Source organism: Alligator mississippiensis, chromosome 6 (assembly GCF_030867095.1).
Source record: "Alligator mississippiensis isolate rAllMis1 chromosome 6, rAllMis1, whole genome shotgun sequence".
NCBI classification, from domain to species: Eukaryota; Metazoa; Chordata; order Crocodylia; family Alligatoridae; genus Alligator; species Alligator mississippiensis.
The window spans coordinates 40425596-40437607 of NC_081829.1; the positions used below are offsets into that span (position 1 = coordinate 40425596).

The 12012-nt window shown below is 39.4% G+C and overlaps 1 protein-coding gene across 2 annotated transcripts in view; it reads left to right on the forward strand.

The window, feature by feature from the left end:
* The window catches only part of RGR (retinal G protein coupled receptor), a 36119-nt gene extending 24545 nt beyond the window's left edge, over positions 1-11574 (forward strand). Inside the window, exons 4-8 of one of the 2 annotated variants that reach the window (XM_006270171.4) lie at positions 1523-1676; positions 1896-2013; positions 5109-5222; positions 6695-6855; positions 10627-11574. In XM_006270171.4, the coding sequence (XP_006270233.1) occupies positions 1523-1676; positions 1896-2013; positions 5109-5222; positions 6695-6838 (530 nt within the window). In that variant the 3' untranslated portion in view covers positions 6839-6855; positions 10627-11574. Of the gene's footprint in view, positions 1-1522; positions 1677-1895; positions 2014-5108; positions 5223-6694; positions 10604-10626 lie in introns of those variants that run through there. The other variant, XM_019497053.2, reaches the window with a different exon arrangement.
* The last annotated feature ends 438 nt before the right edge of the window (positions 11575-12012 follow it).

Here is a 12012-nt window from a genome sequence, read left to right on the forward strand (position 1 = left end):
GCATGAAAAGATTTACATTCAATGCATTTTTTACTCCCAGCTAAACACAATCCATTGCAGAGAACTATTTTTTAATTTGAACTAGTTTAAGCTTGTTTGCCAAGTTATAATCTTTTTTCCCTTGATTATAATTATGAGAACAACAAATGTAACTCAATGTGTTTCAATCCTTCATATTCCTTATTTGTAAACACATGTGGCTCTGGCACATGAAGTCTATCATAGGCTAAAGAAAATTATGTGGGAACCCCTTATTAAAATAACAGTAAAACATTTCTGCCAGCACTGCATACTTGCTTTGCACTAACCAGCTACCAAACTGTTGTCCTCATCCTACACTGCTCCTTGGCAGCCTAAAAAAGCAGCATGTCACCATTATCATAGATGGGGTCTTGCTAGCTATTGCTTATCTAGCATTTGATATGTACCTATATGGAGAGTAACTTTCTGTTTCCCAAAGTCCAAAAGCTATTGAACCTAATGTGTTGGTACATTATTCTAATTTGATGCTAATTGGCCCTAGTGTGCCATCCTTTAAGTGCTGAAATATGAAAGTGACTACTGACAACATAAGCTCCCACTTTGAGTGTTTGTGCTTTTATACTTAAGAAGCACTATTACCTTTCACCCAGAATGTAATATGTGTTGGCTCTTTTCACCCTCATTACAGCCACCAGGTGGTACACAAATGATATAGCTAAGGAATGGCTATTGGTATGCAAGAAAGGATTATTAGGGTCTGTCGTAAAACAGCTAGACCATGTTCTTCACTGGGCCTGATCTTTATGCCTCAATCTCCAAAGGAACCATGAAGGAGCTAAGTAGGGGGTGTCAGATCTGTACTTTTTGAAAGACCCAGAACTAATACACAGCATATTTTACCCTGCAGCTTTCTTCTTGAGCATAGCTTTTGGGTCATTCACAAAGAGATAGCTCAAGAACAGCATCTTGCCCAACACATGCTGTTCTTAAAATTAAATCCTATTCTACCCCTATTCCATTTGGGGTAGAGAGGGAGAGATAGGATTCAGATAGCTTCTGCAGAAGGCTGCATCCCATGTCCATGTCTATGCACACAGTGTTGCCAATTCTCATATAAATAAAAGAAACAGCTAAGTTTTTCATGCCAGAAATCATAAGAATTGGCAACACTGTGAGTGAGTGGATACACCAGCTCAGCTGAGCAGAGGGAAAGAAATGATAAGAGCTACTGCAAGTGGAAGGTAGATTCCTTCCACCAGCACCAGTGGAACTACCTTTTGCCAAGCTTAACTACTTAGATTGGACAAAAAGACAAGATTTAGTCCTAGAAAGACAAAAATTGAAGGACATAAACCATATTTTTACACAAACAATGAACAGAAAGATTGAAGAACTGCAAACAAATATAATATGTGCTCCAACAAAAAGGGAAAGTGCTTTTTTTAGTGCCAAGTGCTCAGTTAAGTCTTAGAAAATCAGAGATTAAACAGCCTTTTTCTCATACCTTAAAATGCTGGGTTTTTTTCCCTTTGATTTGCAGGAAGACAGGTGCATTGGAGCACAACTATCTCATTGGTGATATTCGTCTGGCTGTTCTCTGCTTTTTGGTCTGTGATGCCACTATTAGGGTGGGGTGAATATAACTATGAGCCCCTAAGAACTTGTTGCACATTGGACTACTCTAAAGGAGACAGGTGAGGAAGTGCATGGTAATTTCCTATCTGTTTTCTGTGAAATGGGGTATAATGGCAACAGCAAGTATTTTTCAGTGTTAATGCCAGCATCTTGCTGTCCTAAGCAACTGCCTACCAGCTATCTAAAGAAGGATAAATGGGTAGAATTGTGCTTGTTAGTGCATTTTATAAACCAAATGCAAAAATAATTAACAATGTCTTTTTTCCCCCACCCACCAGAAATTATGTCACATTCCTTTTTGCTCTGGCCATTTTCAATTTCCTGATCCCAGGCTTCATCATTCTGACAGCTTATCAGTCCATAGAGCACAAGTTCAAGAGAACTGGACAGTTTAAGGTAAGAACATTTCTCAAACTCCCCCACAAAACTTGGACCACTTATGAGTTATAAAATCCTGAAAAAAAAATTCCCCCCAATTCTACTTAGAAAGTCTTTGAAACAATCTGTTCCTCTCCTAAAAAATAAACCCCAGGTTATCCACTAAAAAAAGCTCAGGAGTAGCTTTGCTCAAAAAGTTGAAAACTATATTTCTTAATACAGACTTTTAATACAAAGCTCTCAGAAAACGGCAACACTGTAAAGATATGTTACACACATTCAGTTTCCAAGTGTGGGCAGGACGGGAAGTTGGCTTTACAAATGTAGCTGCTTTACACTTGGCTGAGGTAATTCAGAAATCTTTATGAGGTGGAAACAAAGGAATTGTTTCTTCAGCAATGCTCTGGAGCACCAAGTTTCTGATCATGTAATGTAGTGATTATATAACCTGGTTTCTTAGGCACATACTGCACATTCAGTGGGCTTTACACTTGACTAGTTGGTGCAGACTGAGCACTCTCAGCTATCAGAAACAGTTAATTCTTAGGGATAGTATTTTAGTGGAAAGGGTTTGTCCAAGCTGATTAATGTATAGATGAAAGTTTGCAGCAGTGTGTGGTATTATGGGGTCTACTTATGAGGCAGGAAATGTGTAAGCCTTAACATGAGTATTCAGTATGCAGTACTCAAATACTATGGCAAGCTTATGAAATAAAGAAGGCATTAGTGACACTGGAAGTTTTGATTCTGGTATTTATGGCAGCATAGCTAATTTTTGCTTGCAGTATTTTCTTGTACAATTTATTGTTTGTGCAAGTCTTTCCAAAGTTCACAAATGATCTCCCTATCCTTATTTTTTTACCTCACAAAGTTTCAATTTTCCTTCCTACTTGAGGTTTTCAGTGGACATTAAACTAATCACACTTCACCTTGTCAGTTTACCAGATGATGTATTTTTATTAACTCTGACAACAGGACTTGCCAACTGACTGAGGCCATGGACAGACATTCATTTCTAGTACTTCACAGTATTCTAGTATTTCACAGAAATTCTTAGCACTAGAAAAAGAGTTTGGGAGTCAGAGCCTACAAGCTCTCCAGCCAGAAGGCACTAGGGCTAAGGACAGACATTCAAAAAGCCTGAGCCTGAATTGATTCAATCTTTGCAGGTTAGTCTAACCTGGCTAGGCTAAATCAGTTTTGTAACCAGACAGACATCCCAGTAATGCAGGCACATGCCTGCAGTGGCTCTGGCTAGAAGCCAGGGGCTGCTAGAGCAGCCCTCCCTTCCCTTGTACAGGGCTGAGCTGAGGGGGGCATGGCCAGGCCCTGGCAGAACACTGTGATTATTCGGGAGCCCCACCCCCTTTATAACAGCATGTGTCAGCTCTGTTATCAGCATTTAATACCCCATCAGAAAACAAAAGCCTCACTCATTACAAGCTCTTCTTAAACACTTTTTTCCAAAGGAAAATGCATACCAGCCTCTGGCTCCTTTACTATTCATTTCATTCAGGAAGAGCACACACCAACTGCAGATGCTTCCTCAGCCTGACAAAGCGTTTCTAAACCCAAAAGCTTGTCAAGAAATTTTTTTCCAATTATTTACTTGATCTAATAAAAGATAACAGATTTACCCAAAGAACCCTGTCTGCCTTTTCCAAAGGAAGGAATGCAGGGACATTACCATCTGAGCTGTTGATTATCTCCAAAAAGCCCTAAGCGGACACTGTCTTATCTGCCTTACACAGCATTAGCTAGCATACCACACGCTGGCTACAGTCTGTGCTGTGCGAGAGAGGAGGAAGGGATCTCTGCTTAAGCAGTGAGTGGTGAGAGAGGGGGAGGGGGGCACAGGGAATTCAGCAGACCTTGCTGTGCCTGCAAGTCTCTGCCAGTGCTCCAACCAGGGAGCAGAAGGGAGGGGCCAGCTCCTCTGTGGAGCAGAGAGCCCAGCCCAGAGAGCATGCCAGGATGCTGGAGGGTTCTGGTTTGGCTTAAATCAACAAAGGGTCTGGGACATAAACCAGTTTGGCCCAAATCAGTTGAGTCTGATACTACATTCAACCAGATTTATCTCAAACTGGTTTCAGCCATTTTCAAACTGGTTTATGTGCATTGAATGTTTGTTCTGTTACAGGTTTAAACCAGTTTCTGATCACTTAAACTGGTTTATGTGTAATGTCCATCCCTAGCCTAGAGGACTGCTCGTTGAGACACCCACCCCCCACCACTGCTAAGGGAACCTATTGGGCAGGGGCTGGCTGTCAATAGGCAGCTGACAGCTGTCAAAAAGCAGCAGCTGCCATGGGTAGCCCTTCACCCTATAGAATTGATAACAGTAAGGAGAACTGCTCTACTAGCCTCTTCCACTCCCTGCCTCCTGCATCAAGCAACAACACCCTCTAGGTGACTCAGAGGGGTGCACAGAGCAGGGGCCATTGTGTCACAACTGGAAGGGGAGAATGCCAGCCCCCTGTCTCATTTTACCAGTAACTGGGATGGGTCCACCTGTGGGAAACACATCTGGTTCACAGTCTGGGCAGAAGTAGTAGGCAGATACCTATGGCTACTTCCAGCTTGGGGGAACCCTTGCACAAACCTAGGGTGACCCAGGTGTGTTTAGTGGCTGGGGAGCACCAGCATCCACAGGGCATCCCTGGGAAGAAGAGTGAGAAGAGCACTGTAAGATACTGGGTGTCTTCAACACCCAAAAGAAGCATACAGACACTCTAGCATAGGAGGGGAAAGATATTTCTAGTCAGAAGAGAAAGAACTTTCTTGCAAAAGAGCCTGTTTTGTTCCTCAGGAAAACCCTTAAACAGCTGTATTCTCTCTGTCTCTTCTGGGAAAAGGGCTTTCTCCTAGCATGAATATCATGGCCTAAGCATGCAGTTCTAGCAGAGCAAGCACAAGGTACTGGGAGTCACATCCATATAAACCAAACGATCTATATAAAAAAACAAAGGGCAATATATTTGTGCAGTATAAAACATATAATTAATCTATTTAAGACACCTTTACTGAGGTCGAACAAGGATTAATATTTTACTGTGTTAAATAGAGCATGTAATTCTATAGTTAAATGCATGTGTTGCCCTCATTTTTTTCAGTTTAATACTGGTTTCCCAGTGAAGACACTGATCATTTGCTGGGGACCCTACTGCCTTTTATACTTCTATGCTGCAGTTCAAAATGTGACATTTATTCCACTTAAACTACAAATGGTATGTAAATATATGCTCAGATAATTAAAAATGCACATTGTTCATTCTTTTTTCTGATTTACTCTTATAGCACAATATCAGTTTAGGAATTAATACTTTGAAGCACAGAGTATAAATTAGAAAACAATAGTTTCTTTGTAGCGTATCCTACCAATTTTAGAGTAAAACAACTTATTACAGTAATAAATATCATTAGCAGGATTATCACAACTGATTGCAAACAGTTTAAGTTTCATTTGTTGCTTCAGTAGATGGCTTTAATCTGCATCTGTAGCTTGAGCATTATTGGATTGTTCAGTTTTTCATCTGCCAACCAGTTCAGCTGTTATTATTCTAAAATGTCATTCTTTGCTGACACAGTGCATTCATTTAGTAAGTGAACCTGTTATTAGCAAAGTCACTCTAACCAAAATGTAGCTTTATTTTTTTCCTCCATGATTAAACACTGTTCTAGAACAGGAAAAGAAGAACCTTCCGACTTGGTTTTCTCTGCTCCGTATTTGCTGGAAAAAGCAGGAGATGCCAAAAAGCATACAAAAATGTTTAGCATATGCACATAAAGTGATTCAAAATCATTATAAACTTGTCTTGAGGGACTGATTGACTCATGGATTCAGTAATAACATACGGAGCCTTTTATCTTTAGCTCACTGGTTAAACTCCGGTACAGATTGCAATTGACCAGAAGTCTTTAATCATATATTAGGTATTCAGTATCCCAAATGAAATGAGCTGGTGATCTCAGTTTAGTTCCCAATTGACAGGTGCCCACAGCATAAAATTTGCTTCTGCAAACAGCATTTGCATTCAGTTTCTGTCTTAACTGGTTGCATCTACATGAGCTGTTTACTGTGGAGTAGACTAATTAGCTTCCAGTAAACATCTTGGCATCTACATGTGCAGGACTATTAGGCTGGACTAAACTAATAAACTCCACAGCAGGGTAGTACTTGTTAATGTCCCCAGACTTCCTGCCAGCCGGAGCTGTTCCAACCTGGCTTAACATGCTGTGGTCCCAGGCATACCTGTAAATACAGTGCCCAGGAGCAATAATCTCCAGCATGATAAGTGCCATGTGCATGTGATGCACCCACTGAAATGTAACAGGGGCACAGATGCTAGACTAATTTCTTATTTTTGGAGGTGCCCCCTTCCAGATCAGAGACCACTGGCTGGGTGGCATGTTGTCTGTTTTGCTGTTGTCATGTGCGTGGAGGATTAATACTATCCAAAATCCTTTACCAGAACCAAATTCACTTAAAAAATAATCCATCCAATTCCTGCAATTAAGAATTTGTTTGGTAAAGGACAAACCAAACAATTCTTAAGGCTAGACTGAAGTGATGCTACATGGATCCCTCTGGTAATTTTTCCAAACCAACTCTCCTTCCACCCCCCTCCCCTTATCCCCAACGCACACAGCCACACAATCTAACTTAATTTCATATTTAAAGCGTTGTGTCTTATAACAGGTTCCTGCCATTATTGCCAAGACTTCACCAACCATGAATGCCTTTCTATATGCCCTGGGAAATGAAAACTACAGAGGAGGAATATGGCAGTTCCTCACAGGACAGAAGATTGAGAAAGCAGAGGTTGATAATAAAATTAAGTAACAAGTTTTTCCTTCCAGGTAAAGTTAATGTAGACATGTAACTGAAGGCAAAACAACACAGGAAACTATATACATACTACAACTTAATTAATGGTGCTTCCACATTGGAAAGGTTCTGCATTCTCTATAAGCAAGGAGACGTTAAAAGAAATCCAAAAGATATTACCAAGCAAAATTTGCTTCTCATATATTTTCTAGATCATCACAGCTATAACACTACAACACCACACAAAAGAAAGTGAGTCAAATAACTCTTGAATTTTTATTTCAGTCTATTCTAGGCTGTTTGTCAAACAAATTGCCTTAAACACAATGTTGGTTGTAGTCAGTATCAGTTCGTGTGTCATTGCAGATCTTGTGTGTGCTGTGAAGCATTTTTTCTGCTAGACTAATGTCAAAGTTTAGAAAATTAAGTGAAGTAGGATATTAGGTTATCCAGTGAAGCCTACCAGAATTAATTTGCATTTGGTTTGTCCATATGGTATATCTGGATTACCAGAAGATTAAAGAAGTGTCCAGAATTATACCATATGTCTATATAAATAGCTTGTTCATCTGAATATTTTAAATTCATATATAATGAAAGTTTGCAAATGTACGGGGCTGAATCTGCCATCTTTATTTGTCAAAACATTCAAATGAGTGTTTTCTCCAAGTAAGAAATATTGGATTTGATCCTATCCCAATTTAATTCCTGTATATCATTCAATTTGCAACCAAGCTCTACCGCTGCTCCTCCCCTTCACAATGAGCCAACTCAGATTACTCCATTAGTTCTTTTCATATGTTATCAATCACTAAAACAAAGGCCAAAAATGGGCCAACTTTTGTTCTAAAACATCAGTGTAAATCTGGTGTCACCGAATTCCAATGACTTAGTGGAGTTACAATTCTCATGTCATTGAGAGGAGACACTGGCCTTACTGTAACTCAAGAAGCCAACAAGTACTAAATAACTACTATATCCTACTAAGATGAATATTGAAATTATTTCTAGTTATCAGGACCCTACATTTAAGATTTATTTTTTACTCAGTCATATTTTTCATCATTCCTAAATATCTGAAAACTGGCAGTTAGTTTTGCTTGTTGTCACAAGATATACCTCCAAATTATTTATAAAAATATGTGCATGACACAAAATGAGAGAGAGTGTGTATACAGAAACCCAAATCTACTTGGATTTTACAGAGATCTTGCAATTAAATAAAGTGCTTTGAAACTAAATGGCATCATCTCAAACAAGTTTTATAATACTCTCACAGGCCACGTCCAGATGAGCATGGCCGTGTGGTATGTGGCACCACAGACACATCTGTAGCACCACATACTGCACATTCAGTTGTTCTCCACACTGCAAGGGAGCAGCAATTGAGGGGGAGGGCAGTTTGACCCCTGGTTATCCAGACGTCAAAAAAACCCGTGGAAAAAAATGCATAGAGGTACATGCAGGCTGCTCAAAATTGAAGCCTGGCCAGCTGGAGGGCCAGGCTCTGCGCAGCAGGATCACCACTGCTGCAGCCCTGGAAGGCCCCCAGAACCCCAGGTAAGGCTGCTAAAGTCATCCCAGTGCTGACCCCAACCTCTCCTACCCCACCCAGGGAAACCTGCCATGTGCCACAGGGCACGTTGCACAGGAGTTCCCCAGGGACAACTAACAGCAGCATAAAGTGCACTGCTGCTAGTTGTCCCAAGGGTACCAAATGTCCACACACATGTGGACATGGCAACAAAGTATAGTCTGTGGGCCAAACAGTGTCTGAAAATTCCTGAAATGCAGCCTTTATATTCCATCTTCACAAAAGAGAAACAACCTATAGAAACTTTGGGTTTCAAGGGCCCTCAGATAAAAGTGGAGTGATAGCTAGTAGCTTCATTGATCTGCATCTGCATGTTAAGAGTAAGTGTGACTACAATCTGGTCTGTTTTTGCAAATTTGACATAGTCTTTGGGCTACTGGTGAATTAGCTATTCCAGCTGTCAGCTGAACAGGGATAAAACAAATGGCTTTGAATTAACAGAACATAAGAAAAAATGTTGAAGTCCTCAAGGTTAAATTATCTGATTCCATATCTGATAATTATATTAATATTTTACAGCATGCAGATTTTAATTCTGTCAACACTAAGAGGCACCCCTATATATACTTAGTATATTCATGCCCATTCTCCTCATTAGTATCATTGGGAATTATTTTTATAAGACTTTGATGTGTAAATTTAAAAAATGACTTCTAAGCAAGCAACACAAGGGAAATTCTCGTTCTTATCCCTATATAGATTTTCTTGAGGTCTTATTTCAAGACATAGCCTAAACACTTTAAGTGTAATTCATTGCAATCTAAATTATCACAGAAATTAAGTGCCCACAGCTCCAAATGAAGTTCCTGAGCCCTCAGTTACACTTTTGGAGAAAGGCCGGGGGGCGGGGGGGAAGAGAGAGAGAGAGAGAGAGAGAGAGAGAGAGAGAGAGACAGGCTCTCGCTGAGTCAGCTTTCCTGTACCACCTACAATTAGATAAAAAAGATCCTGAGCTATATTGAGGTTTCAATTTTCTGTTCTTATCTTTATACATTTATCCTTACACATACTGGGTTTTTTCTCCTAGCACTAAAGACTGATTTAGGAACTAGATCTGGGGGCAGACAAAGAATGTGCAGTATCCTATCTCTACTATGGTACTATATTATACTTTCAATGAAACATAAAAGTGCCACCACCAGGAAGGAAAGGAAGGTAAATGTAGATTCTATAAATATGGATCTAAAAAAATCACAAGAGTCAGAGGTTTGTTTTGACTACCTAGGATTTATATTATGGCTAGGCTGTAGTACTGCAGCAAAGGACTTGGAGGTTAAAATGGACCATAAACTGAATACAAGCCAATAGTGTGCTCTTGCAAAAAAAGCCAGCAGCACACTAGGTGTATGGGAAGTAATTCTTCTGTTGTATTTGTCACTGGTGAGTCCTCATCGAGAGAACTGTATCCATTTTTGGGCCCCACACTTCAAGAAAGATGTGGACAGATTGAAAAGAATCCAGTGATGAGCAACAAAAATTATTAGAGACCTAGGAAACCTGACTGAGGAAAGGCTGCAAGAGCTAGGGTTATTTAGTCTAGAGAAGAGACAATTGTGGGGGAATTTCATAACAGTCTTCAAACACCTAAAGGGCAATTCCAAAGAGAACAGAGATGAACTTTTCTCTGTGGCCATAGGGGAATGGACTCAGATAAATGGCCTCAGACTGCAGCAGAGTAATTTAAATTGGAGATTAGGAAGAACTTTCCAACTTTAAGGGTGGTCAGGCATTGGAATAGACTACCTAAGGAAGTTATGGACTCTCCATCACTGGACATTCTCAACACCAGTTTAGACCAACAGTTGGCTTGGATGTTTTATTCAAAGATGATCCTGTCTTGAGCAGGGGCTGGATTAAATTACCCTGTGAGGTTCTTTCTATCCCTACTTTTCCATCATCCTGAGATCCTATGAAAACTGTACTTTTAAAATGTGGGTTTTAATCACAAGCATGTATCCTGTTATCAAACATATCCCTATTAAATGTATTATGTTTCATTAATCAATGGAAATTGATGGCTGGAAATCTAAGTTGAAATTAAATTGCAAAAATAGATATTGGAATGCATGTACATTGTGTGTATATGTTCACAGAGATAGAGAGACTATAAATCAAAGTATAACAATCTGTTTCTATATAAATGAATGTGGCTAGTATGATAAATATAAGATGTTTTTCTCTGAAAATGTGTGATTTCCTTCCTAAACAGAATGAACTGCGTGAAGTGAAGCTCCTGCATTTTAATTAAAGAAAAAGATGTGTGCACACACATGTACTTATTTTAAATGTTGTATTGAAATCCAGCCATGCAAGATAACTCTCAAAAGATTACTTGGAAAACAAAAAGTTCATGAATACCAGGAAATAAATGCACAGAAATATGAACAAAGAAAAAAATCCCAAACTGATGCAAGCATGAGTAATATAATTTTAGGACTCAATTGTATATAGAAGATGAATGAAAAGCATTACACAATTTTTTTTCTATACTTTAAGACCCTTAGATGTTGACAAAGAGGAAGACAATGTTAGCTTTCTTTTGTGAGGAGTGCAGTAAATTTCACAGTGTAGGTAAAGAACCTGGTTTTAAGACTGCAAATTCCGTGGATATAGCAAAAGAGAAGAACAAGCCCAGGCCTAGATATGGATTTGCCTTTATATCTGATAAAACAGCAGGAGAATTGTGCTAGAGATTAAATTTTGAAAGATCTAGGCTGTGATCCGGCAAAGCATTTAAGCATGTATTTAACTACAAGCACGGGAACAATTCAATCAATGTAAATGGGAATTAAGCACATTCTCAATTTCTCTTCAAGTACACAGCCCTAAAGAATAACTTTTAGTTAAACAGAACTTGTGAAATATTTCCTCAGTAGTAACATAAGTTATTAGTGAAACTGGAAATGTGAGGCCTGATTGACCATTGTACCTTTACAACTGGGTAAATTAATGGCATATTGGCTGTAAAATGTCACCAGATCAGAATGATAATGTTTAGCTATGCAGAGGCCAAGAATTAGAAAAACTTGCTCTCCATGCTTTATCTCTACTTTGCCTATGTACAGACTTTCAGTGTCTAGTGCTGTCAATCTGATGAAAATTATGAACTAAAATTATTTTAAAAATTCAAACTTTAAAAAATAAATGCTTACTACGGGAAAAATAATTCAAAGAAGACTGTGTACTCAAAACTTTGTCAAGTCATAAGACATCCCCATTTCCCCACTGCTATCTACTGAGATGCTAAGTACTCAGATTGGAGAGTCTAGTCTGTCTGGCTAAGCACAGACATTCAAGAAGCCTGAGCCTGAATTGATTTAATCTTTGCAGGTTAGTCTAACCTGGCTAGACTAAATCAGTTTTGTAACCAGACAGACATCCCAGAAATGTAGGCACATGCCTACAGTGGCTCAGACTAGAAGCCAAGGGGTGCTAGAGCAGCCCTCCCCTCCTTCCACAGCATGGAGCTCAGGGGGGTATGGTCAGGCAGGACGCTGTGATTAGCCCAGCAAGGAATTGATAACAGTGCTTATCACCTGATTAAGAAAAGAACAGAGGGACATTACCAGGTACTTCTTGATTTTCCCTGTTAATT